This window comes from Pholis gunnellus, assembly GCF_910591455.1.
Source record: "Pholis gunnellus genome assembly, chromosome: 22".
NCBI lineage: Eukaryota > Metazoa > Chordata > Actinopteri > Perciformes > Pholidae > Pholis > Pholis gunnellus.
Genome location: NC_136549.1, coordinates 14,278,133 through 14,300,956, shown reverse-complemented (window position 1 = coordinate 14,300,956; position 22,824 = coordinate 14,278,133). Strand labels below are relative to the sequence as shown.

Sequence of the window (22,824 nt, the reverse complement as noted above, 5' to 3'; positions counted from 1 at the left end):
TTAGCCGCATCGGGCGTTTCAGCGGCGAGCCAGAGAGCTTTCGGAAAAGAGCTGCTGCTGATCTATATTCTGTGTGCATTTTGAGAGGAGGGAATAATAATATGCACAGAGTAATAAACTCTCGAAAGAAGAAAAAAAAGGTTCGACAAAAGCTGGTTTACTGTCCCCTGAAGCCATCAGTCATTTAAGGGCCTCCATAAAGCATGAGGCCTGTGATCCTCACATGCTGCAGCTGTGCAGCCGAAGCCTCCCAGTCAAAGTCGGCCTGATGGCTTCAGTCAAATGCTTCTTTGTTGGAAAACGGCATCAGATTCTGCAGCACTGCATCAGCATCTCAACACACCACACAGTCTTCTGTAACATGGGTGGATCTGCAGAGAGCTGTGTAATGACGAGGCAGTTTAGGGGACATCACGCGACGGCAATTTTCCCTGAATTTTCCTAAAAGAGGCACGGATGGGAAATTCACCCACCGAGAACTAACAGGCTTAAAATTGGCTTTGATTGGCCGCACATCTGCTCTTTCCCCTATCCGTGAAGCGACGGAGAATACAGTGCAGTAATTGTTGGCGTTTACTTACCGGTACATGGAACTACAAGCAATTTAGTCCACGGAGTGTGTCCGTGTGTGTTGGCCACCTTATAACGTTCAGAGAAACGGGCATTATCTGCCGAGGGATATCGATAGCAGCGGTCCAAGCCTAGAGGGCATCTCTCCCACATAATGTGAACTTAAATGCATGTTTGGTGTTTATTCTGGGGTTATATTTTGTCTGTGATGTTCCGAGTTGCCACAATGCTGAAAAAAATAAAAAATCTATCCATAATTTATATGGAAATTGTATAAACATATTGAAATCAAACACACCTGGTGGGTTACAAGAGGAGGGTTCTCTTATTTAACTACCAAAGTGAGCGCCTGCCTCCACGATCTAACGTATCCTTTAAAAACCATTATCCTGCCTCCTGTACCTCAATTTGTGTCACGCTCCTGCTAACAGTGTCACAAGACGATCTGTGCACATGGACAAAACAATGAGTCACACAACAAGTCAAGCATTCTTTACACCCATTTCATTACTTTGATGTTTTAGAGCTTTAATAAGACTCCGGCTCTTTAACATTCGTTACCTTCCCAGCTACCGCGGGTTAGAACAGTCTTTTACTGTTCAGTTGAATTTGTTTATTTGTCAGCGACGATCCTCATTAATTAACAGTTAAACTGGAAATTAGCTTGTTTTAAAGCTAAGGCAAATTGTCACTAAGTGGGCGTAAAAAGACACATTACACTAAAATATTTCTTACAAAGAACTACAAAGCTGAGGCACTTAGGAAGATGGTTGAGGAGAGAACGTCTGAATTCAAGGCAATGCTACATTAATGCCTGGCTTAAGGGCACTTAAACGGCTATAGGGATGCGTTTGGGGTTGCTGCTGCTGCTGCTGTGCCGCCACATGATTTGGGGTTTTGAACTGCTCAACACGTTTTCTAACCAATAAATAAATGCAACACAGTTAACAACACCTCTGGGTTTCATCTGGTTGACTATTTCAGCGGTGCTTGATGAGTATTTGGCAGCTCCGGAGCGGCACCGCAGTGGAGCGGACATGTCCGCGCTACAGTACCCGATGTGCTCTATTGGATACCTGCGGTAGAAGCTGGCCGGGAAAGCAGCTGGCGACAGGAGGCCGGCACTAGATGACTGTTCTCAGCACTGGGAACAAAACAACAAGCAGCTGTGGGAGCGGCGGGTGGGTTGGCCTCGTCTTTAAAGGAAGGCAGGCTATGATTATCGCAGTGCAAAGCGGGGCCACAAAATGCTGTTAACATAACCAGGCCGGCTAGCCAACACTTGAAGCTAATTAACCACTGCCACCTGCAGTTTATAGCTGAACAATTCCAATGCTGAAGGAGCCATCAATCTATTCTCACAATGCTTTATATATATATATATATATATATATATAGACACACAGAATGTTCTATACAGCGATTAGACTGTTATATATTCATGTCAGAATTCAAGGACCTCTTGAGATGATAATAATAATAATAAACTCTGTTTGTAGAGCACCTTTCATACAAGAAATACAGCGTGAAGTGCTTCACAATAAAGCAAAATAAGACATATAATATAAACATAAAATCAGGGATAAAATGCCATCGTTGATGTCAAATAAAACACGAAATAAAATAAGAAAATAGCTGAAATAGAAATAAAAAAAAATTATCTTATTCTCAAGGGGGTTCTTAAGACATGTGAAATAAAGCCTTGTAATACAATGTGAACAAGTAAAGGAAAGTGAAAAATAAAAAATAAAAAAACTTTTTGTCTATATTTAAAAAAATTAATTCAAGAGTTTGAAGTATAATCTGTATAAGTAACAGAAGGTACACAAGCAACTACAAGATAAAAAAAAAGCTAATCACCGATCAACATTCACAAAACAGTTGTAGTAAAAACTGATGCTCCAACAAAAGCTGTTGGTGAAGAATTAAAGCTGCTGCTCAATATCTCCTTTTCGGTTCATATTCCACTTCTACGGCAACATGTTTTAGATATTTGCTCAATTATTCATTTCTTCTGATTACAATTCAAGAAATCATGCATTGCAAAGTGTGCCGATAGATAATTATGAGCAGGGTTTAATAACATCTTTCACTTTCACATCAACACTGTGGAGGTCGGACAGAAGCGGTTCGTGCTCCCACGCTCCGTGTAAATGTGTGAGTTGAGCTCTGTCGCCCGATAATGCAGATAGAAGGCTCATTGAATGGACTCCAGATGCTGAAGAATCACCGGTTTTCTGTCTCCAACCTTCCTTTGTGTATTTTGAAACGTTCCCCACAGGTCCCAGGTTTCCTTTGACTCAATGTAGAGACGCAAACAGAAACAGATAGAAATAGAAAAAGCCAGACAGCGGACGCTTCTCGTCATGAAAAACTCTTTACGACATCTCACGTAGCTCCGCTGTGTTCTCCTGCATCCAGGCTGCTGTTTCTTTGATTATTTCCAACACGCTGCAAAGCGCCGCGTATAGAAGGACGCTACAGCTGTTTGATTTCAGGGAGGCTGACACCAGAACACCATTAACAGTTCTCTAAAAGACGCTCACAGTTTGGTTTGACAGAGCAGCAAGATGTTGTGTCTGAGGTGATGCCACATTGTCTCCAGTTATCTAAGTTATCTACGGGCAGCCTGAGAGATAAAAGCAACCGACAAAAAAACAGCACCGATTTCACCACTTCAGTAGCTTTTACATAAACCAAACTTTACACTTTAATCTATATTCTGAAGGTTTTCTAAATATGTCATTCATAGCCTGATTTATAGAACATTCTATTTCTTAAAAACATGGAGGAAATATTCAAAATAAATTTGGCTGTTGACATTATTTTCTGATGAATGGAACAAAATGAAACAATAATTTTGAAGCTGGCTTTAGCCAATGTTGTGGAAATGTATGCAAATTAGATATTTAATAAGACAAATACTTAATTATTAAAAATGGTCTGGATATCTATTAGCTACAATGTTTACCCTTTTCATCTGCAATGTAGTGTGTTTTGTACGGTGCAGTATTTCATTAAGAAGTTCAGAAGTTCAACGTAACAACTACACATACAGAAAGCAGAGTCACAGTACAGCTGGAATACATTATGTCATGTGAAAGTGATTAAACACTGTGACATACCACGCCATGACTTAACCCCCCCCCCCCCCCCCCCCCGCAGCACTGCCTAGATACTACTTGGCCATCACACTGTATCACCAGACACGTGACTAGTGGAGACTTTATGAAGTGCGATGCTGTGATGCACCTGAGTCACGTCAGTGGGCTCGATGTGGGCTCTCTGCAGGGGGCAGCGAGCTGCCACAGAGAGGAGGAAGTTCCAGGACGCCGCTGACAATTTGGAAAGACGCCGTTATGGAGAGACACAGAGGACTCCTTGGAGAGCGTGAGCAACTCATTATATTTCACCTTCAAAACAGATATTATATTATATTCCCGTCCTTGTCACACAATGCTTTTGGTGTAGGAAGAAAAATGATGTATAGGTCGTCAGGCTTATCCGAGCTAAATTCTCCAGCACACCTTTCTTTATTACCTCAACGTTTTAAGGACGTCTTGCCTTTAAAAGCTGGGGGCGGCAAGATTGGAGAACACTAGATTTAGAAAGTATCTAACCCAGTGTTAACCAATCTTTTCCAATGAAAGTTGCTAGTAGCATTAGCTCCAAAAGTTGCTGAATCTAGCGAGAACTTTGGCAACAGTGACAGCCCGTCCCTCCAAAGCCACTCCCCCAAAATGATCCTCATGAACGTAGACAATGAACGTGGCTATTGTTAGTACGCACAGCTGTCCAGCCTTTGGTGGCGTGAAATGTGTGCAGGTAGACAGAAATCATTCCAATCATTACATTTACCCACAGATACCACATTTTGAGCCGTATTTACAGACGTATATGAGACGTGAATGCTGCTTTGAAGCGCTGTGCTTACAGGTCAGTGTTCAGTATCGAGTCGTGGTGAGTGGAATGGTTTTGATGACAACGTCGGCAGACTCAGTTCATCACACCACATTTAAAACGGTGGGAGCTGGGATTGCAGCGCGGCGAGCAGGACATCACTGGATCCACTCTCTCTCAGAGTCCTCGAACAAGATTCTCAGCCGGGCGCCAAGAGCCGGTGACATCATAGCTCTATTTCTGTCCTTCAAGTGGAGCATTCAGAAGCTAAAAGGTATCCAGTAATGAGGGCCCAGCTGCATGGTCGAAACACACACCAGTCACCACCAGAGACCAGTTCTGAGCAGTCGAGTGCAGCTGCCAAACAGCCGCTCGTCTTCGTCATGTCCCGGAGACATTGTGTCAGAAATTAATGTCGGTCTAATTCCTCATCAGTCGGCCTACATTTCAAGCAGCTACGGCTGCACGATTATGGCCAAAATGATCATCATGACCATTTTAAATCAATGTGGAGATTATTTATTTAGAATATTCTTATTGCCCTTTCAAATCTAAATAAAGGGAGCAATGCTTTCACTTCCATGCTGTGCTACATTCCTGCTAATGAGTCTTCAAAATAAGACGCATTTTAAACGTCAATATCACACTCGGTTGTGTTTGTTTATTTGTGGGACGCTTGAATCGTGAGTTGTAATTGTGCAGCCCTAGTGACATGTCTTGAGTTATGGTTAACCAACCAAAAAGAAAACCAACTGGTTCGAGTCCTTCAGCGGCCGCTAAAACCGGTTAAACTGAGGAATTAATATTCGTCAACGGTGGACCCAAAAACAAACAGATGTGGCTTTTGGAGGGAGGATTCCATTTCCAGGTCGGCACTGCGAGGAGAACTAAGTATTGGTCATAACCTCATTTCACTCTGCTCACTTAAGTGGCTCTCAAGGGACCAGTTCTCTAATTCAAGCCAGCAAGCAGCACGAGTACGTGTGTGCGAGTGTGTGTTTGCGAGGATGGGACTGTACGCGTGTGTGTGAAGTCAGATTTGAGAATTTCTGTATTTCTTGCCTCAGGTTCTGAGTCATACCCAAGATCTACCCACAGTGATGCAAACTAACACACACACACACACACACACACACACACGCACGCACGCACGCACACACACTTCCATCCCACACAAGTATACGCTCACACACGTGCACTTTCTGCTCACTGAAGGAGATGACATCAAAGTGTTCGGAGTGTGTCTGCCTACGCACTGTCATTTCCTAAATGCAAATGATTCATCATCAGAAGTTTCTTTGGGGACATATGGAAGAGAAAAAACAAAAACACCTGGAAGTGCTTCAATGTATCTCACTGCTTTACTGAGGACACGTATGATCGTATCCACACACAGCTAAACAAGCACAGCAGCATAGAAAGGCCAGAGTCGCTGTCTTGAACAGACTTGGTGTGTAGACACTGGTTTCATGAGTGAAACTGGTAAACCACTAACCAGCAGCTGCTTAAAGGGGATTCCCTCCTCAACCATGTTTTCTGCTTTTGGGTATCATAGAACAAAAACGTGTCTGTGTACACTTCTTACGTCATGTAGCATTGCAGCCTCACAACAACAGTCTGAGTCCGGCAGATTCATCTCTGAGCCACAGGCGTGTATGAAACACTGCAACAGAGGAACGTAATTCAGCCTTTCCTCTAAGAAGCCAAAGGCATTGGCAGCAGAGGGAGACACGGGAGCGGATTTTCATTCCGCTCTGTCAAAATTCCCAATCCCGTTACGGGGTTCAAAAAGAGAAAATCCCGTCCCGTCCCATATAGTTCCCGTATTTATTCATCTCAGAATTCATATATTAAAAACTACCAGATGCACCAATTGCATTTTCTTTCTAAGAATATAATTAACTGCATACACAAACATGTTTCAACTGTTTTATTAAGGATAATTAAGTAAATAAATTATGAACATGAAATTGAAATATGATTTACAGATTAAATAAAAATAAAACTCTGTATGTAGGTCAATTATAGTCAACTATTATCTAACAACATGTATTTATTAATGCAAAATATTTATCAATCAGGATCTATTTACAAGAACATGAAAGTGTACATACACAGTCAGGGCCATAAGTGTGATGACTGGTGCTGCGGTTGCCCTTTCCCCTAATAGTGCACTTACAGCTTGTACTAAAACAGTGAACATGTGATGATTCATCACCGTCTAGGAACATTTCCCCGGGCATCAGGGGCATTTTTTTTATCTGTGGCGTGATAACTGATTCAGGGTCCTTATAACAAGCTCTTTCTGTTTATAGTCATCAAAACTAAATTCAGCATTCCCTTTCAGGATTTTAACCAAAATGTTTCAGCGCTAATGATCACCGTAGTTTCAACAGGTAAGGCTGGATGTAGAGTGCAGCTTCCACTTGTAACCAACCAGTAAAACACAAATGAATTCAACTTTGTTGCAAAAAGCATCACAATGCACTGAGATTTTTGTTTCTCGTCCCTAATATCAGCTGGATCCATCCTGCCCTGCAGCCCGGTAGTGACTCAGGGTTTCAGGAGGTATTTTGACCTAAAATCCTTGTGTGATCTTTGAGTACACGGACTGAATAACCCCGAAAGAAGACTTTGTATGCACATAGCTGCGCTCTCCTTGTTAAGCGGATCTACTGCTCCTGCAACTTCCTGACTTTACAGCACACTGGTGCCCCGCTGTGCTGTTCATTAGAGAGATAATTACATCTGCAGGAGATCCTTCGGCACCGTCTCGTCACCTCGGCGCGTCTGATCAGAACCCCTACCTCATCCCCTACCTCATCCCCTTCTTTCAGGTTCTCTGTCAGACACCGGTCAGGCCTGCACCCAGCCGCTCGGCGTCGACACCAGCAGTGATGATTCATCCCGAGGAGGGGGGCGAAGATCCGTCTCCCTAATCAGACAGAACTAAACTTTCAAGGGTATTGATCAAGCATCACTGTCGGAGCCATTACAGACACTTGATGCATGCGCCGTGTGCCAAGGGGCCCGTCCCTGCTTCTGTCAATGTGAAGAAGATTAAAGGGAGAAAAGAATTACGGGAGGAGAGGAAAAACAAGGCTTCGGGGGTCAATTGAGCGGAAAAATCAAGAGAGGCTTTGGTTTGCGAATCGACGCTTGCGAGGAAAATACGCCACCACTGTAGGCCAAAGACGGCCGTGACAAGGACGTGAAGAAAGGAATTACCGCATTTCCCAGCATTATTTTATGAAACCCACATTCGCACAGGTTTGTAATTATGCTACTTATGTTATACCGTCATGTGTTCTGAAGCTGATAAGCATGTGAACGTCAGGAAAGAAGCCGTCACTGCTGGTAAACTAACCATACGAAGACAAGCTCGAGTGGGTTGTGCGGTTTCCTCCTGCACATCGAGCCCGCGGGCGGGCCTGAACTGGGGCACAAACAATAACAGTAATCATGGAAAATCATGTGCTGCTCTGGCGGGAGGAGACCAGCTGACTGGCTGACTGCTGGAGCCCTGAGGGCCTCCTGCACAAGCAACAGAGAGACAGGGAGGGGGAGGGAAGAAAACACATCAGAAGGAAGCAAAGAGGAGACGGATTCACCTCTCATCCCCTCTCCTGGATAAGCTTAGTCATCTTCGCTTCCACGTTCTGCCCTTGTCGGGGAGCCTCACCATCTCTCGCCTCCCTCCTCCCGCCGCCGTGCCCATCCTCTCCTCATTCACAGCTCACCCCCGTAGAGGACCGCGGAGTGGTACAGTCCATGACAACAAAACACTCGCGTGGCGATATCGGCCGAGGCTTTAAGACGGATGGGTGGACACGGCCGTGCCCCCCCTGTGGCCAGACTCTTTGACGAACGGCCGTGTCATGTATGATTAATAAACAGAGGGGGGAGGTGGATCATTGACTTAAAGCGGGGTGCTAATGAGCAGACACCCCAGACGTACATAGTGCTTACTCCTCAGATAAATCACCCTAATTACTAATCTGTTAATGAAACTTTAATTGCTGTGTGAGATGAAAGCCTGTGTCCAGGCTCAATCGCTCTTCTGTACCAAAGACGTTGCAGCAAAGACACTGTTGTAATTTCCACTGAAGCCAGCGTGACGGTCACGAATGGGCGAACCGAGGATCAATCGGCGGCACTGTACAGTAATCTAGTGCAGCCTTCGCTTTCATTACGACATCGGCGTGCGAGTGATCAATTGGCCGGTGTCTCATTACCGTCTGGCGGGTGCAGAGAAAAAGCGGCCGCATCAGCGTCTGGGCCGCGCTGCGGGTCCTTCACAGTGACCAACACATCCCATTTATGATTTAATGTTATTACTGGTGTTTTCTTTATTAGTAGATTTCTTGACCAAATCAATAGCAATAGAAATGTCTGCGTTTTCGTCAAATCAATTAAAATTTCTGCCAGATAAATGTGAATCAACCGCTCGGAAAGGGAGATCCAACAGAAAACACAGGTGTACAGCGCAGAGCAGTAGCAGACATTTCCTTCTGTGCAACCCCCCCCCCCCCCCCCCCCCCCCCCCCCCCCCCACACACACTTTACATGTACAAGCTTTACAGCGCTTGTCCAGTTGTAATTTACTACATCATCAAGAATCACGCCACGGCCAGGAGAAGTGACACTTTGCCAAAGATAGAGTAAACATCTCCTCCTTTAAGAAACATCTGGATGACTCCAGCATGTTGCCAGTGACCAGGATCGAGAACATGATCATCATCAGCAGCAGCAGCAGCAGCAGCAGCAGCAGCTGTCATGGATGGATGTGGATGTGTGTTTGGCGACAGTAAATAAGCAGCGTGGGGAGAAAGGCTCCCGCACTCCCTCAAAGCCTTTTTGAGTACAGTAACGCACAGCTGAGTGCTACGGGGAAACGCTGCCTGGCTGTGTCACGATACATGGGGGCGTTGGGGGATGGGAGGAGGGTCACATGTGCTGCAGGCTCTGGGTTGTCTCCATGCTCGACATGTCCCTTTCCCCTTTCTCTGAAATCAGTTTATCAAGCACAAATGCGGGGAGTTTGTTTCTCTTTGAGCAGCGACTCCGGCTACACTGTAGCAGAGGAAACAAGCCGGAGTAATGCAAGACACGGGGGACAAAAAAAAAAACACACCAGGCTTTCACATGACAGCGGTGCCCCTCATTTCCCAGAGAGGCTTATAGTTAGAGGCAAGAACAAATTGCTCACCCTGTGCAACGAAACGCATGTTGCATCAGCTGCAGAGACGCGGCTGAGGATGACTCCGTCGCTGTATTTGCTGAATAGAGTTCACCACTTTGTCAGAGGGAAGCGGAAATACTCAGAATGTACTTCACACTAAATTGCGGCAAACTGAGAGAGAGTAGTTAATGAGAATACTTTGGGTAAAGACAATCAATGGATAATACACACACTGTGGAAACAAATGTCCTCTCATGAGGGCAATGTAGCAAACGGAGAAAAGCAGAAAATCCTACCGCTTAAAACACCCAATGAGGATGATACAGTAGACTTGATAAGTGACTCTAAACATCCCTAAATACACTATCTATCCTGTGGGGCCTCGGGACTAGAAGTAGGATGAAGAAAAAGTGTTTGGAAACGAATCAACATGCGAATCAGCGACGGAGAAAAGGGTCATTATGCAGGAGTGATTGAAGAAGCTCCTTGTGATGTTTATCACATGACTTTGGGTCGCCGCTGAAATCCTTTGCAACTGTTCTAAAGCTAAACTTTTCAGAGCCACTTTCACAAAACATTCCTTAAAAATGCAAGTCAGAAGCATTTGAGCATCGACATATTACACAGCAGGCATGTCATGCAGCGTGTGACACATATGCAGCTAATGGTTGCCTGTGCCGCACCTCCGCTCTGGAACAAAAATGGCCCGATGAAATGTAGAAAGAGGAGACAAGGGGACAGTGGGTGAGGAGAGGAGGCATGTAGGGGAAGGGGCTGGGGCGCTGTTGGATTGTTATGCATGTAAGGGGGGAAGCGCTGTTGCCTGGAAGCGCCGAGTGGGGACGGCGAGTGTCACTCCGATCAGTCGGAAGTGTCATGACGAGTAGCCGAGCCGCGACCTCTGATGGGGAGAGGGGGGGGGAGAAACAGAGGAGAAGAGGGAGACACAAGGCGAAGCGCGACATAACAGAAAAGGCAGTGACAGCAGAAACAGAGAGAGAGGGGGGAGAGAGAGAGGGGGGGGGGGGGGGGGGGGGGGGAGGAACAAGAGGGAGGGAAGTTTGTGGTGGGCCAACGCCTAATCCTGCCAGTGCTGCAGGCTTCAGGAACAGAGGAGTGATATCAGTAAAGACACATTCACAGCCTGCCTATCGCCCCAAATGAGGCCACTTCTGTCTTCTGAAGCTCTGCTGCCTCTCCTCCCCATTCGCCACCTCCTCTGCAAATCACACACACCGAGAGGAGAGAGACCTGGGAGCTATCTATTGCCCTCTTTAAGAATCCCCCCCCGCATGATTCTCTGAGAAACGTTCCACACTGCCGGCCCCCCTTGAGTCGCTGCAAAATTACGTCTGCGCTAAAGAGGCCCTGGCCTTTTTTTTTATTTATTCTTTTCATTTCGTTTTAAGAGGTGTCAGATGCAGTGAAATCATCACAGCCAAAGAAATTCACAACACACCAGCACAAAGGTGACGGCAGGCCTCTGTGAAAATAAGCTCATTGGCATTGTCCGAGCTGCGAGCGCAACCTCTTATCTGCCACATATTAAACAGAGGCACAACAGAGGCCACGTCTCCCTCGGCTAAATGCCTCGGTGTAATTACCGAGCTCTAACAAACCTCTTCATAAACCGTCACAGAGTGATGTTGATATCATGCGGGCCAATAAGACGCCATCAGATGAATTCACGGAATCGTCTGTGCCAGGACGGCGGTGGGAGGATCCCGATCGCCGCCCCGGAGTGACATCTAATTTAAGCCGGCTGTGAGGAAAGGCACCAGAACACTATGTCAGCTCTGTCATTACACAATGACAACCCATACATCACCACAGCGCCACCGCACCGCCTCCACTGCCGGGGTGGATAACAGTGAGCACGTCTGATAATGGAAATGTTATTTCGCTTTGGCAGCCCTGGACGCTCTCTCTGGAAAATGAAGCGGCGGGAATGTTTGGGCAAGAGAGACTCAAATTTGCTATTTCAACAAGAATGGGGAAAGACGTGCATTTAAATATGAGAGGTATGATTGGTGTCGCGCAAAATTCCGGGCCCTATACATGACCCCCCCCCCACCCCCACGATTGGGGCCTCTGGGTAGTCAGTCACACTTTCCCCCTCGCTACGACACCCCTGCTCGGTTTTACTCTGTGTGTAACGTCTATAAACAGCATTTTAAAGTGTTTAAGTTTTCCGTTTTTTCCCCCTCGTACTCTCAACTGTATATTATGTCCACTGTGTAACTTCTGAGGAGGACGGAAGCCCCGAGGCTAAAGCATGAGCTGCATAATCCCCGAGTTCAGACCTCCAGTCTGAGACGAATCCGAGTGGAAAACCTAGCAAAAGGCATATTTATAGCATCCCGACACCCAGACAGACACCCAGCGATCTGTTTCGCGCGTCACAACGAAGAGCTGCAAGTGGGTTCATTCAAGTCCTTCTTAAAGCCACGGGACGAGAAGAAAATAATTCCGGCTGGATTCATTCAAAATATGAGGTATATCTTTTAACACCGCGAACCTCTTTAAAGCTGTAACGTGAGATCACGCCAAAGCAAAGTGCCTCGCCTGTGTCTCTGAAACCATGCGGATTTACTGTGCTACAGAACAAAGTCCTTCTCTTCCCACCAGCACCAGCAAACCTCCAGAGCCCCGTGGAAGAGACCGGGGAGAGCGTGTGACTAGAATTACTGGCACACTTTTAGAAAGTGCTAATCTCCGCTTACTGTGGGACTTTTTACCAACGACTTTTCTTTTTTTCACATATATCGCTACAAAAATGAACAATCCGCACCAAAACATCGAGCTGAATGTTTCCACGTCATGTCACACGACCGACATGGTTGACTTCACACCGACTGTGAATTATGACCGGGATTTTAAAATCAGGTTTTGTTTGGGTAAGCTTAACACACACATTGCTTTACCCAGAGCTTTAATACGCCATCATTATGCAATGGGAGTGTAACTGGTAATTAGATGTGTTTGAATTGATGCAAGCGGTACCACAAATTCACTCTCTCTCTTGATATCCCCATGAACTATAAACTTTCTTGCATGATTTCTTTTGGAATTATATAGCGAGAGACCCTGAGTTTGTGCCATATTCATTCAAGTATAATATAATGTACTGTAAAATTACCCCAACAAAACTACCGTAAATAACAGGCCTGGCAACTACCAAAAACTCTCTTGCACACTTATTGCTAATGTCCCATTGGCTAAGCTATGACGTTCCACCTTTGCACTAAAGAGTTTAGATAGACTGTGGCTAAACTCTTTCGTACAACACTTTTATCGTAAACTACAAAGATATTCGTGGCAAATTGGACCCACACAGATAGAATAAGTCAGAGCCGGGCAACCTGGTGGCCTAGAAGTTACGTCACACACCGTATAAACGTGACATCAGGTTCCAATTCCAGCCGTGGACCTTTTGTCGCATGTCAGTAAAAGCAAAAATGACACGTCAGAAAATCACCGCCGTGGCTTACCTGTGGCAAGGCGGAGGTGAGCTGGCGCTGCAGAGAGTCGCGGTCGTAGACGACGTCCTGGAGGTGCTGCTGGGACAGGCCGAGGCTCTCCTGGGTCTCCCTCAGCGTGTCCAGCAGCCGGTCCCGCTCGTCCAGCATGTTGACCATCAGCTGCTCAAAGTGGGAGTCCGGGTCCGAGGCGCTGCTCTGAGAGCCGCGCTGGCTCAGCGCCGTGTCCTCGCTGATGGTGGGCATCACCTCGCACATCATCTTGGCGCTGGGATGAGAGGGAGATCAGAGATTAGACAGAGTTTCAGTGTTGAATTAAGCAGCATGTTGTGTTGATTGGCATACAAATCAATTGCTGGACCATTGACCTTGATGGAATTTCCTCTCTCAAGAGGTTAGCGCTATATATATATATATATATATAAGTATTACAACTGGCAAACTACAAATGCTTGTATCTTTAAGGTAACTTCCTGCTACACTCTTTCCTTTGCCGTTGACCCCCCGGAGGAAATTAACCTCCATTTGTTAGTCTCAATCTGCAGCAATCCACCAACTCAATCGCTCAACAAAAAAGTTAAATCTGAACAGCAAGAGATAGCATCGCATATTAAATGGAAATTTCAATAAATATCAATTCACTTGGGTCATACCTGAAGCAGTTTAATCAAATGAAAGAGGACACTCTTTAGCTTTGCTATCATGAGGTGCCAGAAGCAATATAACGGCAACCCTTTGAGAATAAATGGCACCATGCACTGCAAACAAATGACGGAACTGCAGGGTGCATTGTTCTGCATTTTCTGAGGTGGGAATTAGGTTTAAACACATTCCCCTTCAGGGTTACAGCGGGGCTGCTCGTATCCCACCATGCATTGTGTTGATTGACCGACAGCTCACCAGTTCATTGCGAGGTCAATAAAACTGGTCAAATAAACAAACCTCTCTGGGACTCGCAGGTTTAGCAGCCGCAGATGTTAAACTTCTAAAAGTAGATACAATCTAAATCAAAGTACAAAAACATGTCTTGTTGTCTAGGTTTTTTTCAATTTATACCAACCTCAATATCTTGATTAGAATCAGGCTTAAAGTTAGAATTGCGAGGATCTTAAAATGTATAGCAAAAGTAATGTGTGTCCACATCAGTGTCAACCATCCACTATTTGTGTCTGCATGGCTGCGAGTGTGCGACTGGGCCCCGACACAGTTGGAGCTCGGCTCAGCGTCACCCCGGCGCTTCGGAGCTGCAGAGACGTCTTGGAAGGCTGGGCATTCTGCCCTAGATTTCACGCTTGTGCCGTTTAATGATCCAGACCCAGATCGAGTTGCATAATACACCACATCTCTGCAATAGTGGATAAGTGAGACCATATTCCACTTTTCCCTGAGGGACTGCAGAAAGCCTCCGGAGCCATCCTCACCGATACGATGGTTCATGAGCTGGAACCAGGTTTGCGTCGTCACACGTCAGTCATGTGATGAAGCAAGCTAAGCTAAGCTGCAAATAACCATGGGTTGGACATATTTACAGAGGTGAGGTAAACATAAAAGCATGGAAATTGTGCAAAGCTAGCATCCTAGCAGAGGGTCTTCTCACTTCCTGCATTCACACTGACTGGACTCAGCCGCTTGGTATATTACTGACGAGATAACTGTTCATGAAATGACAGTGTCTCTCTTTCTTGTTACACGTGTAAAATACAACATTAAATATGTGAATATGACAGCTTTGAAGTTAATAAAAAGGGACAAAGCTGGGCTAGCCATCTCCCCTTGCTTTCAGCACAAGCTAAGCTAGGCTAACTGCCTCTCTTGACCCAATCTCTCCACTGTAAAAAATATATCCGCATTAATGTGATGTTTGGACATTTACAAATACAAATACACATGATTGATACTATAAACTAATGTTAAATGCACAGCCAAACATTTCTTTATAGTCTTCCACAAAAATGTAAATATAAAAAGGTGTCTTTTTAATAACCCAAAAGCCTAACGACAGCCTACAGGTTACTCCCTTCCATTTGATCTTAACAGTAGTTAATCAGTGTGTTGACCCCGGCCAGGTTTACTCAGTGAGCTTTCAATATCCCACTGCCCAGACTTGGTCCCCTCTGGGTGGGTTATAATGGCAGGTCTGTGTCCCAGCATGTTCTGGCAGTAAGACGGGCTCTCCCAAACCGTCCCCAGGCACCCAGCCAGACTCTCACCAGTTCACCATTCAGCCGCCATCCGCTGCCGTTTAGACCTGAGAGACCGGGCCTGTGTGCTGCTTGGCTGGACACTCCGCACAGGCCGGCCTTTTCGCTTGGAGAGCAGGCCAGCCGGCGGACAGACCGGGACACCGGTGGTGCATTTTAAGTAGTAGGTAGTGATTTACCCCCCGACTCTGGCTCGATGCGTGTTAGTTGAGCGCAGATAGGGAAGGTGCTGGTTGCATTTGAAAATCCATAGGAATGTGGCATCTGGTAGCAGATATCAAAACATTTTTTTCAGATATATGAAGTTGTTTTTCTTTGGTACTTTTGCGCAATTCCCACTTTCCATCAAGCCGACATGTATATGCCTACTGAAGTTGGCGCTTTCCTACAATTTATATGGAAATCTTTAATGAGACGTGAGAAATTCATTTCTCTGCCTGTTCGGCAAAATGCAAAATGGCAGCTACGAAAGGCAAAATGGCAGTTCATATTTGCCTATTTCTAAAATCTACCCGTTTACTTGTGATCTCTAACAGCGGTCAGAACTTCTCCCACATTTCACTGTGGTGTCCACAAAGAACCAACAAACAGGCGCTGAAACGCCGGGCACGTCTTAGTTGCTTATTGGTGTTTTATTTCTCCTTTAAGCTGTGCGGAAAGCAAAGTGTATTGAGGATGTTTTTCTGCTTCATGGCACGTGCAAACCCCTTTTGTCCCGCTCCTGCACCTTACGCTTTGATCTTTGCCGTGACTGCCCCTCAAATCATTTTTTTACTGTCTATGAAAAATCAATAGACACGGACGGAAAGTGCACCGCCTGATCTGCTTTCGTCCGCGCCCTTAGACGTATTAAGCGGCCTTCCTGAAAAAACGAAAGCGAACCCTATCACTCAACTCAACATTTATCCGCTTAATTGTGTCATTCAAATAGGCATCGGGCCTGTCTCCTTAGTCAAACTGAAGGACAGAGAAATGTGTCTTGTCCGCAGAGCCTCCAAGCAAAACGCCGCGATAAAACAGCCACTTCTTTTTTCGTTAAACATCCTCTTTTTGTGGGGAAATTCTGCTCCTCTGCTGCTCAATATTTGCCATTTGACTGTCAGCGGCGCGAGCATGTTTGAGCAGCAAGTCATTAGCTTCTCTCCAGAGTGAAGCAGGCCGGCAGTAGTGATGACAGGTAAGAGCTAGTGTGATCCTCTTGGATAGATAAACACTAATCAGCGCCACAGTGGGCAGTGTGAAGCATACGTGGTCTGAGAGCTCTATTTGCCAGCTGGGATGCAGATGTTGTCGAGATTGCGCTTGCTAGCAGTGACAACACCACTTCCTCACAGCCGAAACAGCCAATTTGACCCTCATTAAGACCGCTATTTGGGCTACAAGATATTCATAGCGCCGACTCATTCACAGAACGACGACCGACGGAGAGTCTTTCTTTACGCACATTGCCTCTGCGATGCAACATCATGGCACATTAGGATAACGCACAGCAGGAAATCTGCCCCGACTAGCGTGTCAGACTTCGGCTTAGCATAAATGCATGTCTAACGTTGGAACATATAGGATTTTATCTGTCAGAATGATACTTGCGGAGAGAAATTGGTATTTGTATCAATTGAGCAGGAAATGTTGTGCAAACAAGAGGAAGCTTAAGTGAGTGAATTTAGTGCGGCTGGTTAAAGACGTTAAATGCGAGTCTGAAATTATGCAGGAATCACGGGAGGGTGGAACAGCAACGCGCTCAATTGAACACATTGTGGGCCACAGATGCAATAAGAAATGCACACAGACAGACAGGCAGGGATCATTGGGCTTTTCTCTCCATGCCATATGCCAATCAATGAATTATTCAGCGGGTTAGGAGTGAGGTTTTCTTCCCAATCAGCGCAACAAATCTAGAGTCCCTTTTTTTTTTTTCCACCGAGCAGCCTCTTCCGAGCTCAGACACCTGGCTCCAGGCTGAAGTCTAGCTGGCAGCAGGAAGTTGGCCGGACAATCTCACAACCTAAAGAAAGGCAGGAAGCAACGCCTGACATCTATAATTGATGAGAAGATCACAGCAAAACCTTAACAGTTATACGGTTCTTTTGGGGGTATTTTCCAGGACCTTGCGAGACCCAATCTAAAAGCCACAGTGATTAACTGCTGCAGCAACGTATTACTAATTACATCTATATTGGACAACCTCATCATTGACAGTCAGTGTCAGGTTTTAGTGCAAATGCAGGAAATAGTGCTTTTAACTCGTGGCCATCGGGGGGGCGGCTCCTCTGGTTGTAAAGAAGAAAATGACTCTACTTCTCTCTTGATTTATTCCCTCAGTAAACATTGTAAACATAAGTTTATGTTCTCAATCTCTAGTGTCAAGTCTTCTTCAATACAGCATGATGTTCATTTAGTAAATGATGGTCCATTTAGAGTCAAAATAGACCATAAAGCAGGGGATGCTTTAGGGCGGGGCTACACAGTGATTGACAGGTCGCTGGCATGGCGTTGTCCGATCTGGGAGTTGTTTGTGTTTCTTCTCAGAACGTTAACCTTTTCACAGTGTGTTTTCAGTTGATGACAGTTAATTGCAACATTTTGGTCGCCTAAAAATGTCTTCAGCTTTCAGTTATACTTAGCTTCACCCTCTCGCGTCACTTCTGGTTCTAAAAAACAAGATGGCCACGGCCAAAATGCCAAACTCAAAGCTTCGAAACGGCAGTCAACAAACCGATGGGTGACTTCACGAGGACAACCTCCATTTCTTATTTACAGTCTATGAGCATACGTGACTTTGATGCAGGAGACCGGAGTTCATGTCTCGTCGCAGACCTGCGATTAATGTTTGCCTTTTTATTAACCATCACCATGGTGAAGGCAGCGTGGGCAAAGATATCCTTTCCTTTATTTTAAAATGACAAACGAGACAAAATTAACAACAAACCGCTGGCTCGAGAGTTCCTGGAGGTAAACCGAAGCAGAAGCAGACACGGAGCTGCTATATGGGACAGATGTAATTTTTGGGAAGAACAAATCAGCAAACTGCGGCTAATTTCCTGAATGTCTTCAGTTAATCTCATTAATGGGGAACAATTGTGCGAGTAGATAAGGAGCAACACACCAAACAGCGGCACGCTCCCGAGCAATATAAGGCCATGTGAGGCAAATTCAGCACTATTCACCACCTGGGAAACATCAAAAGACATGCGGAGGAGCGAGCGCGTGGACTGAACACCACACTCTGTGGCTTTGGAGATAAGCCGTACTACTGGAAGCTTGTTGAGCCGAGTTTGGAGGCGCTAAAATTAAAAAAACAGCATTATTTAATAGTGTGTTTCAAGCATGGGATGCATAACTATGTAACTCATTAGGCAAGATGATCATTTAGGAATTAAGTTAAAAAGGAAAAACTAATTAGGCCGAAAAAAGCCCATTAAGAAACCGATCTTTTATGAAACGCGAGGTCAACTTTTCAAACGTTTGTAACACCCCATTAGATTCATTCCTCGCAACATGAATAAGAATGTTAGGCCAAATTGTTTTGATGATAATGCACTTCGCTTACATCAGTACCAGAAGCAATAGGCTGATTACACACGTCGGTTTGCGGTCGTCAGGGGAGCTGACTACTGGGAAATTCCACTTTTAAATAATGTCTGCGTTTGATTTCTTGGCATGCAAGTGAGTGCAAAGTGCATCTACAGACTGCATTGATGAGCAGGGGTAATGGCAAAGCTGTTGCATGCCGCTCATCCCCACTTTGGCATCCCGTACCAGGCCGACAGGTGGGAAAAGTTTGACGCAGCATTTTTGTGAATGGACCAGATTGCATGGCACACTCATAGCGCTGAAAAAAAAAAAGAATCCCATTCATATGGCTCCCTGCACCAGAGAGACTTCTTACAACCAAGAGACCGCCTGCCAAGAAAACTATGATTCAAGTCTATTCTATTTAATCACAGACACAGGGACATACAATGGCACTACAGTCTACATTCCGGGGTGATGCAACAAGTCATGCATGAGGAACAGTGATGTTGATGTGGTTTGGGTGAAAATCTCGGTCAATGCAATATAGTGCAAGGCTCTCGGGAGGAGTGATATCAACTGGCCATGTTCCTCTGACAAGAAAAATCTTCCATTAAGCCGTGATAGCCACAATGTCATGTGACTAGTTTGAAGCAGGGCAGTAGCTTTGACTGTTTGGCTGTTTTTGCGCCTTGAGCTGCATTTTAAACTCTAAAATTCAAAGTTACACATGGTGATTGTCTTGATGCAAATACTTATATCTCCAAAACGTTGTATTTAGCAGCTTAAGAGACATATTTCCTAGTTGTCAGAGCGGGCCTTAGATTTAGTGTTAATGTTGAAAATGTGAACACCATCATCGCCAAGGTTTTCACTAAACAACAAAGACATGGTGAGATCTTCAAAGGCTCAAATATTCCATTGTTATTTGACTATTTCTCGGCAAAGAGATACAAATATATTTGAAATTATATTTTAGAGAATTATATTCCTGCGATGTCACATGAAGGGAAAACCTTTCAGAGAGATTTGGGTAATATTAGGCGATATTTGGTATGAGGTGACAAAAATAATCAGTTTTGGTGCAATGCAATGTCAGGTGTTTAATTTTGCAGGTGATAATAAGCACACATGTAGAAAAGAGACCTGGTGAGGAAGCAGGGGGAGAAAAAGATTTAAGGCAATGAAATAATTCAAGGGTGACATCTATTAATCAAAAGAAGAAGAAAACATAAGAAGCAACAAGAAGAAAAAGAAATGATATTCTTCTCTCCAAAGTAAAAGGGTTTTATTTCGATCAACCTTAATTATTGCCAGTGTGCAGGAGCCTATGTTTTGATCATATTATATTTTTATATTCCACAACAATCTGAAAACACACCACATGTAAAGTAATGCCATTGAGAGCACATTGTACACCTAACCCTCCAATTTATCTATGTTATGTTGTTTAATCAATATAATGTCATGCGCCTCTCTCCAGAGATCTACGGTCACCCTCGTGGACCCGACATCTACCAACAACTGTTGCTTTGATCCCTTGAATATCAGTTATCATTTTACCAAATCACAAACGGCATGATGAGATCCACGCAGCAGAACATTAACAGAGATTAGTCGGGGGGGGGGGAAACGTACATAAAGACTAGCTTCCGCAATAGCAAATTCTTCATGTATTCTGCTGTGACGGACATCCTCGTGTGAACACTGACACACTGAGCGGTAAAAACCTGAATGAGACAGAGATGGGATGAAGAGGATGGCGCGGGTGTAGAGTTACACCCAGCCTGCTGCCATTAGGGAGGAGGGAAAAGGGAGAGCAGGCTGTGCATCAAGTGTGTGTCCATTTGTCTGAGTGCGCTTTACCTCTACCTGTGTGTGGAGCATCTGTGAGAGAGAGAGGATGGGAGGTTCTGTGTGTGTGTGTGTGTGTGTCTTCTGATGTGCGTTTCATTGGCTGTGTGTTCAGCTGAACATAAGTCTGCATGCACATGAAAGGACGGCGTGGAGCCTCCGACATCGCCCACAATCCCCCTGCAGCAAGGTCATGCAAACCATCAATCGATAAGAGATTGAATAAGAGCACAGATCGAGGTGAGCACACAACTACAAAAAAAAAAGCAATAAAGCTGCATTCGACTGAATTCTACCTCCGTCGTTATGGAGGGTTTGGCTAAAGTCAAACCTGCCCCATAAGCGGTGTCCTTAAACCATCATTTTATGGACATAAAAGCTCCTGCCACAGGTAGCCACCCCTCTACGTGACACCTCGGGGCAGTAAAAGCTTTGTCTGCACACCAGACATATTAGACAGCGCATCACTGGAAAGTCACACTCTCAGTGCAAAACCGTTAAATTAAGCATCCCGCTTGTGCCACAACTTCAGCGGGAACGCAAATGCAAATATTGCCATGTTCCTCCACCGTCAAGGCTAATGTTAATATTATTTTTGCAAGATCGGGAAGGAGGATCACAGCTTCGCCTGCAGGCGGTTAACCTTCTAGCGTCAAATTAAGCCGGCATGTGTGTGTGTGCCTTTTTCATTCATTCATTCATTCATTCATGTACCTACACTAGCATGTGTAAGTGTGTGTGAAAGGGTGGGAGATGGGGAATGGATGACAGAGAGGCTTTTCATGCTCTCTCCCTGCTTGCATCTCTATAATAGCCGGTAATAATATTGTTTATAGGAGGGGCAGCTGTTCCCCCTGACAGCTCCTCTTTTTGCTGTTATAAGACACACACAGACACACACACACACACACACACACACACACACACACACAAGGCGGCCTGACTGCAGCGCTGATCAGGACTGTAACGTCTCCCCCTCACTCTCTGAAATGATAATTGGGGAGAATCCTTGGCTATTGTCTCAAGTGCATTACATCATGCCAGCCTCTCTGTCTGCTGCCCCCCCCCCCCCCCCCCCCCCTCTCTCCTCTGTCTCTCCACTGTGACAGCCAGCCGTGTTTCTTTTCCCCTGCAAAGCCCCCACAATGTCAACCACACACACACACACACACGCGCACACACACAGGAAATATTCAGGTTAAATGCACCATGCATCCATCCACGCGAGGAGCCTCCTGCTCCTCCAACATCACCCATCACCACACCAGAGCCGAGGATGAGGATGAGGGCACCGCGGAAAAATCACCTTGGAAGAGGGCAATGTAGGTCACCGCGACACCGGCGGCAACAGTGTGCATACTCACAATGTATTCCTTTACTCTGAGCGGAGGCTCTGCCGGCGGCGGATCAGTGACAACTGCGGTCTCTGCAGGCTGTGTAGCTTCTACCATCAAGCGGACAATCCTAGGAGGCTTCTTCAGCGCGAGCGAGCGGCGACGCCGAGGATCCGATCGTCAAGGTGCGGCTGGTCCCCGCCGCTGGCATTGTCCAAACGCAAAAGAGCAGGGATGATCGCCAAATTAGCCGCGTCGGGTAATGACATTTGATTTCCGGGGCTGCTTCACACTCATACACACACACACACACACGCGCTAACACACACACACACACCGGTGAAGAAATTATGGCATGGTACAAATACTGCTGTGATAAGCGGAGCTGGAAAAGACCATTGTCGGAGCTGGCGGAGGGGAGCAGTGTGGAGTCTTAAAGTTGCAGCTGTGCAATTCTCCATCCCTCCTCCTCTGTGTGTGTAGACATAATAATGCTAATAATAATAAAAAAATAGTGATGATAAAAGAGATTTTCCTCCAGTGTTTTTTCAAATTTGAGAATTCTAAAATTAGAATAAAAGTACCTCGATATTTGCTTTAAAAAGCAAAAACTAAAAAAAAATCTCCTTATCCTGACAGCGTTTGATGAGAGTGTAAAATGACTTCCTGCTCATGGACCAATAAGGTCACGACTTTACATCCGGTTAAAAATGTGTTTTTTTTCTTCCAGTGTCAGTAGAGCAGCAGCCGCTTAAAGCGACTCTCACCTTCTCCTGCCACACACATGGTCT

General features: G+C 45.4%; 1 protein-coding gene across 1 annotated transcript in view; it reads right to left on the bottom strand.

Moving 5' to 3' along the window:
• Positions 1 to 22,127, bottom strand: part of ppfia2 (PTPRF interacting protein alpha 2) — a gene marked incomplete at both ends in the record, with an annotated part of 135,661 nt that extends 113,534 nt beyond the window's left edge. The window contains 2 exons of the mRNA XM_079183916.1: positions 13,144 to 13,399; positions 22,064 to 22,127. Coding sequence (XP_079040042.1) covers positions 13,144 to 13,392 — 249 coding nt within the window. The remainder of the gene's footprint in view (positions 1 to 13,143; positions 13,400 to 22,063) is intronic.
• Between the last annotated feature and the right edge of the window lie 697 nt (positions 22,128 to 22,824).